General features: G+C 38.2%; 1 protein-coding gene across 1 annotated transcript in view; it reads left to right on the top strand.

The window, feature by feature from the left end:
* Window positions 1–5,906: 5,906 nt before the first annotated feature.
* The window catches only part of LOC123249935, a 79,777-nt gene continuing 66,055 nt past the window's right edge, over window positions 5,907–19,628 (top strand). The window contains 1 exon segment of the mRNA XM_044679018.1: window positions 5,907–5,948. Coding sequence (XP_044534953.1) covers window positions 5,907–5,948 — 42 coding nt within the window.

The following is a 19,628-nucleotide window of genomic DNA, read 5'->3' as shown; positions in this document are numbered from 1 at the left end:
TGAGGACCTGAATTAAGGTGGTGGCCATGTAAGTTTAGAGAATAAGAATGGGTGTGAGGGACATTAAAGACTAGGTAACTGATTGAATGTGAGGGAGAGGGAGAGGAGAAGAGAGAAAGAAGGGAAAAGGATGACAACAGTGTCATGAACCTGAGTGACTAAAATGACTGTAGTTCTCTCACCAGAAATGGGAAAAGCTTGAGATGCCAACAGGCCATGAGAGAAGAGCTATCCAGAAGAGCTTCCAAGAGTAAGATCAGGCTTGGATAATTAGTTCTGAGAGTAGTGTTTGTAGAGATGTTCTTTGAACCCATGGCTTCTCAAGATAGCATACCAGAGGAGAAAGTATATGTTCTCATACACTGCCTTAAATGACATTATTTCTTAGGGAAGGGGGGAGGGAACAGGCATTTATTAAGCACCTACCTTATGCCTGGCACTGTGATAAATACTTTACAAATATCATATTTAATCCTCACAGCCCTGGGAGAGAGGCTTTTGTAATCCCTATTTTACAGTGGAGGAAACTGAGGCAGACAGCAGTTACATGACTTGTCTGAGGTCACCCAGCTGTTAGGCATCTGAAGTTGGATTTGAACTCAAGCCTTCTTGACTCCAGGCCCAAAACTGTATCCAATCAGCCACCTAGTTTCTCAGGGTCATAGAAGATGGATGATGAAAGAGCAAAGGTAACTGAAAAGAGAGTTGTTAGGTAGATGAGGAGAACCAAAAGAAAGTATGATCATGGAAGCCAAAGAAAGAGAAAGTATCTAGGAAGAGGGAGTGGTCTATGTTGTCAAGAAGGATGAGGACTGAGGAAAAGCCACTGGGTTAGCACTGAATGATAACCGTGGAAAACTGGAGCAAAGGAAGAGGGAGAGGATAGAGGATGAACATATATGAGTTTTTAGGAGTAGAGTAAGAAGAAATGGAGCTTTTAGTGGATGGCATTGAATGTTTCAGTACAGTAGAGGAGATGGTCATCTGCTTAGAGATGGGGTAGGAAGATGTAAGGAACTTCAGGAGAAAGGAAAATTTGGGACAGCCACTTTGAGAAGTTTAATGAATCAATAAGGGAAGAATAAAAGGAATGAAGAGCAGTGAGTTCTCACTAGAATTTGGAGTAGCTAAGCATGAATTTGTAGGTCATGGTTTATAAAACTGAATAACTTCATCCAGCAGTGGTCATAATTTGAGAGTAATGGAAAAGGTTAGTGTAAACTAGTGTTGGAGAGTAGCATGGCATGAAAAGTCAAAGAAAAGGGCAAATTCAAAGGTTGGAAGGACACTATGCAAACAACCTTAGGGCCAAGACTGTGATGAGACAAAAATGAGACAAGGGCAGGATTGATGGATTTTGAGTATAGAAAGGAATGGAGGTTCTGGAGTTCTTGAGAAGAGCAAAGAGTACATTTAGAAGAAATAAGATGGAGGGAGAGTTAGATAAATAAGAAATTGTGCTATGTGCAGTGCCTTACACATAATGGTCACATAGTTTGTTCAAATTGTTTCAATTAGGAAGAAAGATTTCACAATTTGAGATCATAAATATGCCACAGTTATTGGTGATGGGGAGATTTCTGGTATTGACTGCTCTCGTAGGTAGCTAAAGTGGAGTGAAGATGCAGATCATGGAATCTGAGGCCAGTGTTTTTATAGGTATATCATCATTTATATTGAATTCTCCCAAAAGGGTAGGAGCCAGTGTGGGTGGGAAAATTGTGAGTCTGGTACTACACTCATTGAGAAAGGAGAGAGGATATCTTGAGGATATCTTGTAGACTGGTGTAATGTGGCAGCAAAGACCTAGAATGGGTCTTTGCAGATAGATATATACTCCTAAACTACCAGGGATAAATTAGCTATGGTTGGGTTAAAAAAAAATTAAAGTGGTTTATTATATAAGTATTGGGGGACTCAGCATGTCCTTTATGCTACCTTAGCACAGCAGCTCCAAAGTAGGTGCTAAATAATTGTTGAATTGAATGCATGAATGTAAAATATGGGTACCTGCAGAGTTTAGGTAGATAGGATGGAACTGGGCACAAACATTCAAAATATCATAAAAATGAGTCATTTTAAAGTTCCAAACCTGGTATTCCAGAATATTATCTATTGGAAATGGCCAATAGTTTATCAGTCTTTATAAATAGTTTGTCTGTGACATTATTCAGCCACTTAGAATTAGAATCATAGACTCTTATATGGGATTTTAGAGATCATCTATTGCAAAACCTCCCTTTTATGGATGTTTATACTTTATAACTGGCATCTAAGGAAGAACATTCATTTTCATTTGATATTTTAATCTTTAGGAGTTGCTTTTAGAATATATTGTATTTAGTGAACTCTTGATTATTTATGTATGGTGAATTTACTATAGCAACCTTTAAATAGCAAGCTTTTTTCCTTTCTTCTCCTTAGTATGATTTTGAGTCTCTTCCCCTTGACATTTAATTGATTGAGGTAAACAAAATACTTTATTAACACAAGCAAAATAGAATTTTCATTTTCTGTGAGAAGTAATTTACTATGCATATCTTCTTAAGGCAAATAGATCATTTGAAAATGAAATGATATTTTGGATTACGGTATTGTTAAAGGGCCCTGGCTCCTCCTTGCTATTAAAAGGGAGAATATAATCCCATATTTAGGAGGATTCCAGTTCACTGCCTCTAGAATTCTAGCCTTGTTAGGGAGAAGGTAAAGCGCCCTTCCTTGTTCTCTAGTCCTTCAGGATTATAGCCTCCATGTCTCGTCATATCATCATAGTCTCCATTATAATAGATCATTTCAGTAGGGCCTCCTGTTGCCAAAAAGTCATTAGGATACTTTTTTTTTGCAAATGAAATCCTTGGGGGAACAGGGCAGGAAAGAAGATGCAGCAATTACTATTGGTTAATTAATTGGTTAATTAATTTTGTATGTAAATTGATACTTCTAAACTTCTTAAAAGTAATTATTCTAAGTAGGAAAATATACTCTTACATTTACATTGTAGCCTGGGTCCCTTCTGAAAACTACTCCAGGTTCAAGGAATGGATTGGATATCCACTCAAAACCACAGCATATGAGGCTGGATCACTTTTTTCCCCCAGACCAATCAGAGGACATAATTAGTTTAAAGCAAAAGACATTTAATTAAATAGTATAGCAGAATAAATGACAAGGATGTTTTCTCCTCATACATATAATTATATTCTTCTACAAGGTAGCACACAATGATGGGAGAGAAAACACACTTAGGGAAACAAATACAACCAAAGAAATTATTTGGGAGCTTGCATGCACATCCTCAAACATATGGGACACACTCAATTGGAGAGGGTAGGAACATCTCTTTGCTGCCTTTGTCCTTTCCTGCGTATTTGTCCACAGAGCTACTGCTGATGCCATCTGCTGGTCCGGTAATCCTCTTGAGCTCTGAATCATAAATTGGTCATGCCTACTACTGGGCTATTCCCTGTTGCTAGGCACTCATCCTTCCCAATGGATCTGAGCTGCCATTTTATGAATTCTGTCCACCCTTTGACTTCTGATAAGGAAGTTTTTGTCAAAGCTTTTCAACTTCATGTTTCATGTGCTCTATTGCCATGAGCTAGTTATTGCCCACTTGATAATTTTTTTTCCATAAAAAGGTATACTTCTACTAAGATGATCACATTCTCAGAGAAGTTCTAATGACGTTATTCTTATATATACTAGGTTTTATTCATTCAGCAATCGATATGCCTTTATTTGAGGTATTTTTAATTAAAGAGAAGGGGCTTAATTGACAGCAATGGGGTAAGGTAAATAAAGTGTGAGGAGTGAAATGTGACAAGGATAGATACAATCGAATCACAGGCACCCCAAATACAAGGATGCAATTGTTTCTCTCGAATAACAGTATAAACCCCTGATTTAGCCAGTGGGGGAGAGGAACATTTAGTCTTTGGGTGAGATGAACTCATCCAGGGTTTAGCAAGTGGAAGAAGAGTGAAGACCCAGAAAAAGGCTTCCATTGGAGTTGGAACATGGCCTGGTTATTCTAGTCTCTGACCATTCCTCCTCCTATGGGGGCATGCCTATGCTGTTGCTCATGGACATTTGAGGGAGGGAGGGAGGTGTCTTATAGGGAGAGTTGGAGTCTAGTCTGTCAGGCATATCTCAGTGGTTCCCATCTCTAAGGTTACAGGTGAGGAGCTGTCAGCTACTGAGTTGCACAGATGTGGAAGTCTCTAGCTAGGTATGGGGGATTCCAAAAAAAGAGTAGAGAAGGGATTTCAGGAAAGAGGAAAGAGAATCTCTTTAATTTGATTCAACAACAGTTAAGCACTTACTAGTATAAGGCACCATACAAGGAAGACAAAAATAGTCCTTGTCTTCAAAGAACTTCCCCTCTACTAAGGAGTATAAAACCTGTATACAAGTAATTAAATTCAAAGTACCAGTGGGAAAAAAATGCAAACAATTGAGGGGACCAGGAAAGGCCTCATTTAATAGGTAACATCTGAGCTCTGCTTTGAAGGAAGTTTAGGATATAAGCCAGAGGTGACAAGAGCATATTCCAGATATGGGGATGCTTGTGCAAAGACACAAGGGGGAAGACAAATAGCTATAATAGCTACATTTATATATCACTTAGTATATTCCAGGAGCTATGTTAAATATTTTATAGTTATGTCATTTAATCCTCACAACAACCCAGATAGGTAGGTGCTAATATAGGTAGGTACCCTATATTTAGATCATATATATTTCCCAAAGTGGGCGCTACCGCCCCCTGGTGGTGCTGCAGTGATCCAGGAAAGCGGTGATGGCCACAGGTGCATTTATCTTTCCTATTAATTGCTATTAAAATAAAAAAAATTAATTTCCAGGAGGATAAGTAATATTTTTTCTGGAAAGGGGGTGGTAGGCCAAAAAAGCTTGGGAACCACTGTTATAGATGAAGAAACTGAGACAAACAGATGTTAAGTGACTTGTCCAAGATCACATAGATTTCAGAGGCCAGATTTGAACTCAAATCTTCCTAATTCCAGGTCTGGCACTCTCCCCACTGTACCATCTAGCTGCCTACCAGATGCTGTATCTTATATACAGGTCAGTTTGACTGAACAGAGAGTGAGTGAAAGGAAGAAATAAAAAATGTCTAGAAAGGCAGGGATAAGATTGTGAAAAGATTTAAGTGGTTGAGGATTTCGGATTTTATCTTAGGGAACCACTGACCATTTTTGAGCATAGAGGAGACATAGACCTGTGTTTTAGGTCTATAAGTTTGGCAATTATATTGTGTGGGGATAGATTGGAAAGGGAAGACACTGGAGTCAAGAAGAGAAATTAGGGGTTATTTGAATAGACCAGGTGAGAGGTGATGAGGCCCTGGAAAAGAAAAAAAAAAGGGTAGAAGCTTTGTGAGTAGAGAGAAGGGGAAAAACCTTGCAACAATTAGGGGAAAAAAGTCTCAGAGAGAAGGAAATATATTTAAGAGATGTGGTAGAGGTGGGATGTAGTACCTACTATTCTGGTAATGGAGTCTTTTTTTCTACAAAAAGTTCTGAGCAAAGGAATGAAATGACTTGAGATGGATATTGGGAAGACGAATCTGGTATATGTAAATGGAATGTATTGAAATAATAAATAATAGTAACAATAATGAAAACTAGCATTTATATTGTACTTTAAGGTTTGCCCATTTCTTTACATGCCTTATCCAATTCAATGGGCAAAAGACAAGGTTAGAAGACAGATTAGGAACCTAGTGGTTGAGGCAAGAGGTAACAAGAGCCTGGACTAGAGTAGCAGCAATGGTAATGGAAAGTTACAGAATAACGGAAAGGCCACTGCAGAGGCAGAAATCATAATACTAGGCGGCAGGCTGGTTGTGGAAGAGACAGAGAGGAAGGGATCAAAGATGACTGAGTATGGACAACTGGGAGAATGACAATACCATTAAGAGAAATAAGGTAGGAGCAGCTATATAGCACAGAGGATAGAGATGGCAGGAACTGACTTCAAATCTGACCTTGGACATTTCCTAGCTGTGTGACCCTGGGCAAGTTATTTAACCTTCATTGCTTAGCCCTTATGATTCTTCTGCCTTAGAATCAATATTTAGCACCAGTCCTAAGATAGATGATTTTTTAAAAGGAGAAATAAGGAAGCTAGAGGAGGGATAGGTTTAGAGAAAAACAAGGTGAGTCAGTTTTGGACAGGGGTTTTAGAACTGGAAGGGACCTTAATGATGATCTCATTCAATTCATTTCATAGATGAGAAAACTGAGGCCAGGAGAGTGGAAAATGACTTGCCTGAGAACACACAGATGGAAGTATTAGCCAGAATGCTGAACTTCTGTTACCGGCAGATCCAAGTGGAGTAGTCCCCTTGGCAATTGGAAATGCAGCTCGAGATCCCAAGGAGACTCTTTCTTACTTAAGAATCCTTCACAGTTCACCCAGTAGGCTCTAAATAAAGCTTGGTGATGGACTGATTGATCCCGTGAAGGCCAGAATGCCTGATTTCCAGACTACTATACTTTTATTCACATTTACTGCTAAAAAAAGATGAAATTAGTTAAATCAGCAATTTCCTAAACTGTTGTGTTCTTGTTCAATTGTTTCCAGACATGTCCAACTCTTCATTATCCTATTTGGGGTTTTCTTGGCAAAGATTTAATAGAGTGGTTTGCCATTTCCTTGTCCAGATCATTTTACAGATGAGGAAACTGAGGCAAAAAGGATTCAGTGACTTGCCCAGGATCACACAACTAGTAAGTGTCTGAGGATAGATCTGCACTCAGGTTTTCCTGATTCCATGATCAGTCAGTGTTCTATCCACTTTGCCACCTAGCTACCCACTCGGTACCCTAGGCAACTCTTTTAAAGCCACAAGTTGCAGAAAAGGAACAGTTTTGCATTGCTACCGAGAGTTTCCTCACTCAGGAATTCTTCCTGCTAATCAAATCATAAATCCAGTCTTGGTCCTATTAGTTATGAGTTTCACATTTAAAGGCATATTTATTAGGGCTGGTTGCACGGGAGAGGCAATGTTGCAGAATGGATAGTGTGTTAGCCTTCAACTCAGGAAGAGTTGAGTTCGAGACTCACCTCTGACATATATTGTTACTTATCATTTCAATGCCCCAGGTACTTTTAGACATTAAGTTAGAGAAAATGTGCTTTACCTGGTAGAGGGAGTTCCTTGCTAAGAATTCCCTATACCAGTGCAATTACAGGTCTAGTTTCCTCCTCCCCCTCCAATTTTTGTATGAATTAATAAACTTCTATAAAACATGATTTCCAGAATCAGTTAGAGCATTCTTCCACTATTTGATGAAAAGCAGAGCTCTAGTGTGCCAGGGATTTTAAACGGGGGGGGGGGGGGGAGGGGGCAGATGGGAGTAGTATTTTAGGTCACAGGTCTCAAACATACAGTCCACTAACAGCATTCAAACCACAACATTCTCCAGTGTGTTCAGAACCAGATTAATATGTAACTGGAAAATGCTTAATAAAATAAATAAAAATACAATAAAATACAAGATAATATCAATATATGATTTTTCAAGTTATTCTATGGTAACAGGGACCCTTATATATGGCTTAGTGTCCCCTGTTTCTTTGTCAGTCAGCACCACTACTTCAGAAGCAGTGACTGAAAAGGATTTTAACAAGTCTTCTGTTGCCACTGCTTTAGAAAAGAGAAATGAATAGAAAACCTCAATATGGAGCCCCGCCAGACATGGACTAAGTAAATTCCAATCTGGGTGACTTTGGGTATGGTACTCAACCCGTGGGCCCCTCAGCTTCTTAGCCCTTTCTGGATGCACTTTATTTTAAAAAATTAAGAAATAAATAAACTGATAGAGTATGGTAGGCTGTCCTTGGATATCTACTGGTCTTTCTTTCTGTTGTGGGCCTGGGAAGGACTTCATTTTCCAAGATTATAAATCTGTTTCCTATCACGCGATAAATTCCAAGGATCACTTTTATACAACAACCATAAATACGTTTTGTGTCCTTGATATCCGCTGGCGATTATATTTTCTTTCCCAAAGAGATTTTAAAAGCTCTTATCTCCAATCTCTTAAAAAACTCTAATAGTTATTCTTTATCTCATTATTTGAATGGAAAATGTATTGATTGTTTTAAAAATATGCCAGGTGTGTGTGATTATCTCTTTGCGAGTTCTTGAAACTGGTGAGAATTCTACCATGTGGGAATTCATTTATGTTCTGAGAGGACCAAAGTTCTAACCACAGTTCCTATAAAGATCCGTTGGGTGGTTGACTGTTGGACCTTGGGAAAATCTTTGACCATGAGGTCTATCCTGTTTTTTGGTGTCCTTATTGGGTATATATCCTGCCAGGAAACATTTGAGTGGTAAGTTCTACTTTCAACTGTTTTTTGTTTGTTTGTTTGTTTGTTTTTGTTACCTAAGATTGTCAGAGGCTCAGATTGCCTTAGTATATCTGTAAACATCTTCAGAAACTTATGTTATCAGTGAGAGACATCCTGACTTAGTGGACAGCACTGGTCTTGATCCTGGGAGTGCTTGGGTCCTAGTTCTGTTTCTAATACATGCTGACTATCTGAATCTGGGTAAATCACTTAGCTGTGTAGTGTTTTAGGCAACTCTGAGACTCCAGGTTACAGATTCCAGCACTGCTAGAGGGAATTCCTTCACCTTAGAGTTCCCTATACCAATGAAACCACCAATCCTGCCTGTATCCCTAATTTCAGGAAAAAGCTAAGTGGTATCTGAAACTACCAGGTATCCATCTTTCAAATTAGAAGTGGAATGGTCCAGACATTGGAATAATGAGTGAAGTGGTAGGAAAAAAAGGAAGGAAAAGTATAGAATAATTAAGAAAGAAAAACTAAATATCCAAAATAATGAAGCTTCCCTCTCTTCTCTCAATCTCCTCTGCCTTCTAATCCCCCTAAACCTTTCCTAGTGGATCAGAATCTGAGTCAGAGAATCAGAGGCTATTTAGATCAATCTTGACCAGAGCAAGAAATCTCTTCTATAACACACCCTCCAAGTTTCATCCAATCTTTGCCTGAAAAATCCAAGTGGCAGAGACTGAACTACTTTACAAGGCAGCCCTTCTACTTCTGGATCTTCCTAATTGTTAGCAAAAAGTTTTCTTCTAAACTGATCCTAAATTTAGCTCTGAAACTTTCAACTTTTGCTATTCTCTAGGGAGAGACAGAACAAATATTGATATTTCTTTCACATGAATGTCTTTCAAATACTTGAAAGCAGTTGTTATGTTCCCCTGTCTTCTATTAAACATCATTAGTTCTGTTATATGATCCTGGAAGAGTCTCATCATTCTGGTTAACCTTTTTGCTTTATTCTCCCACTATGTAAGATTGTATCAGCTTTCTGGAATACCATCTCATTCAGTGACATTTATTGAGCATGTGGTCCACTAAAAACTCCAGTTCCTTTTCAGAAGAACTGCTTTTTAGCCACATCTCCTTCATTTTGTACTTATGAAGTTTTTTTTTTAATCCAAGATTATTTCTAATCATGCCCCAACTTCTGCCTACCTTTTCCTATGCCTAGGTGCTTGGAATGTTCCCCTTTTCTCCAATCTCTATTAAAATCCTATTCATCCTTTAAAGATCAGCTTCTCCGTAATGAAGGTTTTTTGTTGTTCAGATGTTTCAGTCACGTCTGACTTCACGACCCCATTTGGGATTTTCTTGGCAAAGATATTGGAGTGGTTGGCTATTTCCTTCTCCAATTCATTTTAAAATGTGGAAACTAAGGCAGACAAAGTTAAGTGATTTGCCAGGGGTCACATAGCTAGTAAGTGCCAGGAAGGTTACCTAACTAGTTACCTAACCTAATCCTTTCATTTTACAAGAAAATGATCCCCAGAAGGGAAAATGATTTATGTAACCTTCCACAAATGATAAATGGCAACTCAGGGGCTTCTCATTCACTTTTCTAACTCTAAATTCAGTTCTCCTTTCTTAGACTTTCAGTGTAACTCACTCTTTCCCATCCACTTATGTTTTTATTTTGTATTTGTTAATTCATATCATCTGTGTGTGGCTCATTTTCTCCACCAGGTTGTTAACTCCACGAAGGCAAGAACTATGGCTAATTACAGCTAAGTCCTGAGAAGTGGCTGTATTATTCAGATTCACATTGTATATTTTACATAATTACAACTTTGAAGCATAGGAATTAGAATACATGAGACTATTTGATGGAGGGGAGAAGGATGAAGGAGAACAAGCACTTACTTTATGTCAGGCACTGTGTTGTGTGCTTTGTGAAAACATCTCAATTGATCCCCATATCTGGGAGGTAGGTGCTACTATTATTCCATTTTACAGTTGAAAAAACTGAGACCGACTAAGTGACTTATTTAGGGTCTCATAGCTAATAAGTGTCTGAGACTGAATTTGAACCTCAGATATTCTAGCTAGCTGCCTTCCCAGGATTCATCATTTACACAAATTGGGACCCAACTATATGTACCTCTATCTCTAACAGTAGCTGTTACAATATCTAGCCAGTGCCTTGAACGGGATTGTCTGCAAATTTGTCTGTTGAATTGAATCAGTGGATTAGTGAAAATAAAAATCCTTGTGACACGAAAAATGTCGATAAAATGGTAAACTAGGAAGATAATTTAATGCCTACACTCTCACCTTCCCTTCTTGTGCTTTCTCCCCTTGTTTTCACACACTCCTTTCTCCTCTCCAGGAAACTGTGTTCTTCACACCTCTTTTATTTACTAGACCTATCTCATGAGAATGTCCTAAAATAAAATGAAAGTCCTTTGGAAAAGGAGAAGTCCTAACAAACACAACAAATTCCCCTCCCTATCCAGAGCGGCAACAACAACAATAACATAAGAGTAACAGTACCCTAACCCACTAGATATTACCATTTATAGTGAGGGCAGCTAGATGACTCAGTAGATAGTCAAGGCCAGGGGACGGGAGGCTCTGGGTTCAAATCTGGCCTCAGACACTTTCTAGCTGTGTGACCCTGGACAAATCACTTATAGTTGTTCCTCTCAGTTTCATCATTGGTAAAATGAGCCGGAGAAGGACATGACAAACCACCCCAGTATACTCATAAAGAGTTGGACATGACAAGCCAATAGAGAAGTGTAAAGAGATATAAGGATGGGGAAGATGGCACCAGGCCCTGGCTAGGGAACATATTATACTGCAGGGAGTTTGGCTAATGAGATAATTGTCAAGTGCTTAGCACAGTGCCTGGCACAAAGTAAGTGCTACATAGATGCTGTCATCATTATTATTTTGGAGTCCTAATTGGGTATATATCCTGCCAGGAAACATTTGAAGGGTAAGTTCTACTTTCATTTGTTTTTGTTTTTGTTTTTGCTACCCAAGATTGTCAGGGGCTCAGGCTGCCTTTGGTCTTAAGGGGGCTTAGATAAAGAATTGGGAAGAGCTCAACATAATTCCATGCCTCACTTTGTGCAAATCCTGACTCTACTACTAAGCTCCCAATGTGAGCTTGGGCAAGTCACTATATCACCTCTCTGAAACTCCCTTTCATCATCTGTAAAAATAAAGGCTCCTTGTAGGAGGGGCAGTTTTCCCAGGATTTTAAAGATATTCTTGCCAGTTAACATTCTAGGTAGGAAAGGGAACACAGTTAGACATGTTATTGAGACAAAAAAGCTTCTAGTATAATATTTGCTTCTGGCCCTAACAAAGTAAAAGATAATTCATTATTAATAGGTTAGCATTTACCCAGTCCTTTATTTACAAAGAACTTTTACAAGAGTCAGCAGATAATATGTTTTATTATCATCATTTAATAGATGAGGAAATTAGGTACATAAGAGTTACAATTAGCAAGCTTTTAACCACAGTTCCTATAAATAAATATCTGTTGGACCTTGGGAAAATCTTTGACCGTGAGGTCTGTCCTGTTTTTTTGGGTCCTAATTGGGTATATATCCTGCCAGGAAACATTTGAAGGGTAAGTTCTACTTTCTTTTCTTTTTCTTTCCTTCTTTCCTTCCTTCCTTCCTTCCTTCCTTCCTTCCTTCCTTCCTTCCTTCCTTCCTTCCTTCCTTTCTTTCTTTCTTTCTTTCTTTCTTTCTTTCTTTCTTTCTTTCTTTCTTTCTTTCTTTCTTTCTTTCTTTCTTTCTTCCTTCCTTCCTTCCTTCCTTCCTTTGTTTTTGTTACCTAAGATTGTCAGGGGCTCAGGCTGCCTTTTTGTAGTATGTCTGTAAACAACTTTAAAAACTATGTTATTAGTGAGAGACATCATGACTTAGTGGATGGAACTGGTCTTGATCCTGGAAGTTCTTGGGCCCTAGTTCTGTTTCTAATACATGCTGTCTGAATCTGGGCAAGTTCACTTAGCTGTGTGTTGTTCTAGGCAGCTCTGAGACTCCAAGTTACAGATTCCAGCACTGGTGGAGGGAATTCCTTCACCTTAGAGTTCCAATGAAATCACAAATCCTGCCCTTATCCCTACTTTCAGGAGAAAGTTTAATGGTATCTGAAACTACCAGATATCCATCTTTCAAATTAGAAGTGGAGTGGTCCAAACATTGGAGTAATGAGTGGGATGGTAGGGAAAAAAAAGGTGGAAAAGTATAAAATAGTTAAGAAAGAGAAACTAAATATCCAAAATAATGAAGCTCCCCTCTCTTCTCCCAATCTTCTCTGCCTCCCAACCTTCCTACAGATGAGGAAACTGAGGCAAACAATAGTTAAGTGACTTGTCAGAGATCAACAAAGGTAATAACTATCTGAGGCTGGATTTGAATTCAGGTCTTCTTGACTCTAATCTCAGCATTCTATCTACTGCACCACCTAGCTGCCCTGTAGATGCCTCTACTTTATTTCTCTTTTTTAAAAAAATTATTAGTTGAAAAAATATTCCTCCCAAATTACATGTGTATACAGCTTTCAATAATCATTTTCCTATATTTTGTGATCCATATTCTCTCCTTCCCTCCCATCTCTCCCTCTTCCCCAAGATGGCAGGTAACATGATATAGGTTGTATGTATATTATTACATAATACATATTTCCATGTTCATCATGTAATGAAAGAAGATATATATCACACAAAAGAGAAAAATTCATGGAGTAAAATAAAGTGACGAATGGCATGCATCAATCTGCATTCGGACTTTGCCAATTCCTTCTGAAGCAGTGGATGACTTCCTTGGAGCTGTCCTGGATTGTTTCATTGCTGATAATAGCTGTCATTCCCATCTACTAATTTCGAAAGTGGATTTTTGGGAGAATGTGTGACTCCATTTTGTTCTGTATTTGAACGTTTGACTTTTTTTGTGTCGTTGGTTTAGTTGTTTTGTTTTGGCATGCGATATCTGGGTGAAACATCTCTCTCCAATATCTCTTTTCTCTCTGAAACCTTTAATTAGGAAAGAAAAATCCCAGGACCTCAGTAGTTCCTGGAATTCTCCCTTTCTCTCTTTAGACAATTTAACAAGTTACTTTGTGAGCTACTGACAATTCTAATGGATTCTCTTTCCTTTTGATTTAGTGCAAATAACTATACTAACAAGGATATGTTCTTTCCTTATAACAATTTAAGTTACAATTAAGTAACACTTTCATTTTTGTTTTCATAAGTGCCTTTCCCTGCCCTAACTGATCTTACCCCAAACTGCTTTCTTTCATGTTACTTTGTCTGAGCCAGGTAACTCAGGAGGAAAGAGGGAGAAAAAGGATGTAGTAAATATCTTCTGCAGATGTATGTCTCCTGTAAAACTGTGAGACACTCATGTCCATTACATATGGATAGTATATGCCACATTCTAGAGCAGTGATTCCCAAAGTGGGCGCCACCGCCCCCTGGTGGGTGCTGCAGTGATCCAGGGAGCGGTGATGGCCACAGGTGCATTTGCGGGTGGTGAATAACTGTAAGGGGTGGTGATAGTATGTGACAGGGGGCGCTAAGTAATATTTTTTCTGGAAAGGGAGCAGTAGGCCAAAAACATTTGGGAACCACTGTTCTAGAGTGTATAAAGTGAAGTTTCTTCCTCTCTCTGTATCCTGTGCTGACTTATTTGGGTTTCTGTTGTTCAGTTGTTTCAGTTGTGTCTGACTTCATGATTCCATTTGGAGTTTTCTTGGCAAAGATACTGGAGCCTTCTCTGGTTCATTTTACAGATGAAGAAACTGAGGCAAACAGGGTTAAATGATTTGCCCAAGGTCACACAGCTGATAAGCATCTGAGGCCCTACTTGAACTCCGGAAGACAAGTCTTCCTGAATCCAGGCCCTGGTGCCTCAACCATAGCACCAATTAGTGGTTTATTTATTATCTCCTCCACTAAATTGTGAGCTTCTAGGGAGCAGGGGATGTCTTTAGTTTTTCTTTCTTAAAATAGGCAACAGAGTTTAGACCAGGGTTAGGCATAAGGTAGATGCTCAATAAATGCTAGCTCACTTGACTCAACCAGTGAAAATGCTGGATTAGCCAAGCACCAGGGTCCATCCAGCTATGACCTTCATCCTTTTTATAAACACTGTGCCTTCTCCACTTTGTTTTTATTTTTTGAAAAGTAGAAATTAATTCTCTAAAGGTAATTTTTCATATCAACAACAATGAGCAAAAACAAAGACAACTTCCCTGGCAATCTTCTTTAAAAACACCTTTACTTCGCAGAATCCCAGAATTATAAGGTACCTCAGAAGCTATTTGGTCCAATTTAATCTTGGGCAGTTAGGTGGCACAAGGGATAGAGCACAGTATTTAGCATCTTCATGAGTTCAAGACTGGCTGCAGGCACTTACCAGCTGTGTGACTTTGTTTGCCTCAGTTCCTCATCTGTAAAATTAGCTGGAGAAGGAAACGGCCAACCGCTCCAATGATCTACTGTAGGAATAGTTGTAAGGCTGCAAAAATTAAATTTTTAGAATCTGTATATATTTGTACATTTGAATAGAAATCCTTGTACATACCTGTAAATATGTTCAGATTTGATGAATATTATATGTGTGCATAGTTAAAACATTACAAGTTTAGGATTTTTAGGATAGAAGACAGCTTTCAGTTTTCTGTAGGCAGTTTTTGTTTTCTGTAATAGAATGAGGTTTTAGAATAAGAAAACGTTTTGCTTTGACTTGTTCAACTAAGAGTTTAAGATACACTTTGCATAAATGTTTTTTGCGTGATTAGATAGATTTTATTTAGTATGAAAGCGTAAACTATATTGGATTATTTGTAACTTTAAACAATGTTTGATAGATTATTATAAGATTTTTAGATAGATTTGTTTTCTGTATTAGTGTTACAGTGAAAGGTTATAATTTTGTTTTGTAACTGTTTTGGAAAAGTTTGTACTTGTTGTTTTTTGTTTGTTTGTTTTGCATTTTTGCATTTCTTGTTATATTCTTTGACATTTTGCACGTTGAATTTTCTACAATTGTTATTTTTTGCAAATGCTTACATTTTGATTTTGCTTTATGCAATTGCTTGTTGTAATTTCTTTTCCTCCTAATTTATATCCCTAGCAGGTAGACGATAGAGATAGGGTAGATAGATAGTTTAAGGTAAGAACTGTTTGTTTTATTTTAGGTAAGCATGGTAGAATAGGTGTAGAATAAGGGGGAGTTATATATTTACTGGTAAGCATATGACAAATCTATTTTAACAGATTTGTTCACATGCTCAGAGGGCGAAATGTAGGAAAAGGCTTATAAGGGGATAAGAGAAAGTGTAAATTGTCTTCAAAAAGATTGAGGAAAAGTTTAACCATACAGTGGTTCCCAAATTTTATTGGCCTACCGCCCCCTTTCCAGAAAATATATTGCTTAGCACCCCCTGGAAATTATGAAACTATTTATTGAACTCAGAATAGAATGTAATACAAAAAAAGTGTGGCCATCACCACCTCCCTGGATCACTGCAGCACCCACCAGGGGGTGGTAGCGCCCACCTTGGGAATCACTGCAACCCTGGGAAGAGATTCTGGAATGTGAGAGGCTGCTGAGGAGGGGCTTGTGAGAAAAATGGTTATTGCAGTTGCTTCTTGCCTCTAAGCTGAAGAGAAGCAGCAGCTCTGGTTTACTATCCTTGGATAGCTTGGAGAGAGTTGGAAGTTCCTGCTACTGGATAACATCATGAAAGTTATCTAGCTACCCTGCTGTTTAATGACTTGGCCAAGGTAATCCAAAGATTCTAGCATTTGGACTTTGGGGTTTTTACCCAGCTTTGAGAAAGGACTCAGTCAGTTTTGAGTCCATTCTCAATAGCTTTTTTGGAGACAATTTGAGGGTTAACTGAATAACAGTCTGGAAATTAAGTCTAGGTAGCTAGGTAGATTTTTGGGTTTCTTAGCTAGAATAGGGAGCTGGGAGGAAGTTTTGGAAGATCCGAAGAGCTCTCTCATGAGAGAGGCATAGATGACTGGGTTAGAGAGTTAAATCTTAGTATCGGGGACACCTTATCTTGTTTATCAATTTTCTATCCTTAATCTACAAATAAACAGAAATAGTGTGTTTTTCTAAAGAGAGCCTCTCGGAGTTTTGCACTCCCTGGTCCAAGGAAAATTTTCTAGGTGGTTTTTCACCATTACTCCACCTTGGCCTTTCCCTATTACCTTTTCTTTTTTCACTACCAAGAAAAACCCAAATGGGGTCATGCAGAGTAGGATATGACTGAAAAACAACTGAGATGTCTGATAATGAAACTCGACTAAGACTCTTCTCTACATCATCTCCAACAAGTGATCATTTCTCCTCTTCTTTTTTTTTAAACCTTTACCTTCTGTCTTAGAATCATTACTAAGTTTCAGTTCCAAGGCAGAAGAGCATTAAACAATTGGGGATAAGTGACCTGCCCAGGGCAGCATAGCTAGGAAGTATATGAGGTCAAATTTGAGCCCACGACCTCCCATCTCCAGATCTGGCTTTTTATCTACTGAGCCATCTAGTTGTCCCCATTTCACCTCTTCTTGAAACCTTAAGTGAGAGGGTAGGTGTTCATTACACAGAGGCCAGTCTATTCCACTTTGGGGAAGCTTTTATTGTTAGGAAAGTGGGACAAATAAAATTAAGATGGATTTCAAATCAGATAATTTTTTGTTTGAAACTCTAGTAAATATTTTGTATATAATCATGACTAAGTTAATGGCTGGGTAGTGGATAGAATGCAAGACTGGAGTTGGGAAGACTTGTGTTCTAATCTTTCATTAAACATTTACTAGCCTCTCTTGGCCTCTGTTTCTTCAAAAGTGAAAAAGAGAGAATAGTAACACCCACATTGCAAAGCTTTTGGAAGATTAAATGAGTTGATACCTCTAGGGCTTTGCAACTTTAAAGCACTATATAATTGTTAGCTAATATTATTATAATTATCTAATGCAATAGCTAATATCAGGAATGACCCAGTATTGCCCACATCAACATTGATGTGATACTAATGCTCTCAAATAATGTAAGCTGTCAATATTCTGACTGACTAGTTCAGGTGAATTCAATTTATTATTGAGTTTCTATGTAGAACTGAATGTGCGGATGAATCACTATGCTAGGTGCCAGGGATACAAATACAAAGCCATACCTGCTCTCAAGAAGTTCTTATTTTTTTATTTTTTTTAACCCTTAACTTCCGTGTATTGGCTCCTAGGTGGAAGAGTGGTAAGGGTAGGCAATGGGGGTCAAGTGACCTGCCCAGGGTCACACAGCTGGGAAGTGTCTGAGGCTGAATTTGAACCAAGGACCTCCTGTCTCTAGACCTGACTCTCAATCCACTGAGCTACCCAGCTGCCCTAAGAAGTTCTTATTTTTAGCAAGAAACTTTTTTTGCTGAATTAGAAAAAATTATAATAAAGTTCATTTGGAAGAACAAAAGATCAAGAATATCAAAGAAAATAATAAAAAAATGGGAAGGATGAGGGCCTGGCAGTACCAGATTTTAAACTGTACTATAAAGCAGTGACCATCAAAAGAACACGGTACTAAGAGTCAGAAGGGAGGATCAGTGGAATAGACTTGAGGTAAATGTCCTCAGCAAGACAGTGTATGATAAACCCAAAGATCCCAGCTTTTGGGACAAGAACTCACTATTTGACAAAAGCTGCAGGGAAAATTGGAAAACAGTATGGGAGACAGTAAGTTTAGATTAATACCCTACACCAAGATAAATTCAGAATGGGTAAATGACTTAAAGAGGGAAATTATAAGTAAATTAGGTGAACATAGAATAGTATACCTGTCAGATCTAGGTGTGTAAATATAAAATGAATAATTTTGAAGTTTCTGTATAAACAAAACCAACATAATCCAAATTAGAAGGGAAGCAACAAATGGGGAAAAAATCTTTATAACAAAAACTTCTGACAAAAGTCTAATTTCTCAAATCTATAAGGAGCTAAATCAATTGTACAAAAAACCAAGCCATTCCCCAATTGATAAATGGGCAAGGGACATGAATAGGCAGTTCTCAGATAAAGGAATCAAAACTATGAATAAGCACATGAGAAAGTGTTCTAAATCTCTCATAATTAGAGAAATGCAAATCAAAACAACTCTGAGGTATCGCCTCACACCTAGCAGACTGACCAATATGGCAGCAAAAGAAATTGATAAATATTGGAAAGGATATGACAAAATTGGGACACTAATGTATTGCTGTTAGAGTTGTGAATTGATCCAGTCATTCTGGAAGGCAATTTGGAACTATGCCCAAAGGGTTTTAAAAGACTTTTAAAAAAGGCAGGTACCCTTTGATCCAGCCATACCACTGCTGGGTTTGTATCCCAAACAGATAATAGGGAAAGATAAATGTAGAAAAATATTTATAGCTTTGCTCTCTGTGGTGGCAAAAAATGGAAAATGAGGGGGTGTCCATCAATTGGGGAATGGCTGAACAAATTGTGGTATCTGTTGGTGATGGAATACTATTGTGCTGACAGGAATAATGAACTGGAAGAATTCTATGTGAACTGAAACGACCTCCCGGAATTGATGCAGAATAAAAGGAGCAGAACCAGAACATTGTACACAGAGGTGGATACATTGTAGTAAAATCTAATATAATAGACTTCTTTACTAGCAGCAATGCAGTGATCCAGGACAATTCTGAGGGATTTATGAGTAAGAATGCTATCCACATCCAGAAAAAGAACTGTGGGAGTAGAAATGCAAAAGAAAAACATATGATTGATCACCTGGTTCTATGGGGATATGACTGCAGATGTTGACTCTAAATGATCACTCTATTGCAAATGGTAATAATATGGAAATAGGTTTTGAACAATGATACATGTATAACCCAGTGGAGTTGCTTGTTGGCTCTGGGAGAGGGAAAGGGGGAGTGGAGGGAAAGAACATGAATCCTGTAACCCTGGAAAAATCTTTAAAATCAATTAATTAATCATGTTTTATTTTTAAAAAAGAAGCATTTATTTTACTAGGGAAACAACATGTATGCAGATAAGCAAGTAAATAGGAAATATATGCAAAATAAACACATTTTGAGAATTGAGAAGCCCAAGTGAGAATGTACTTTATAATCTGAATGCCCCCCTCTCCCAAGATTAGTTTGCCAGCTTTCTTACCATATGGGTTGATTGACTTATAAATCGTCCTAAATCTTTCTACATAGCTCTTAAAAGAGCTTTACCAACTACTTGTTCTTTTCGTGGCTAT

The sequence above is a fragment of the Gracilinanus agilis genome, chromosome 5 (genome assembly GCF_016433145.1).
Source record: "Gracilinanus agilis isolate LMUSP501 chromosome 5, AgileGrace, whole genome shotgun sequence".
Lineage (NCBI taxonomy): Eukaryota > Metazoa > Chordata > Mammalia > Didelphimorphia > Didelphidae > Gracilinanus > Gracilinanus agilis.
The sequence above is the reverse complement of the archived record's forward strand: the minus strand, read 5'-3'. Positions and strand labels throughout refer to the sequence as shown.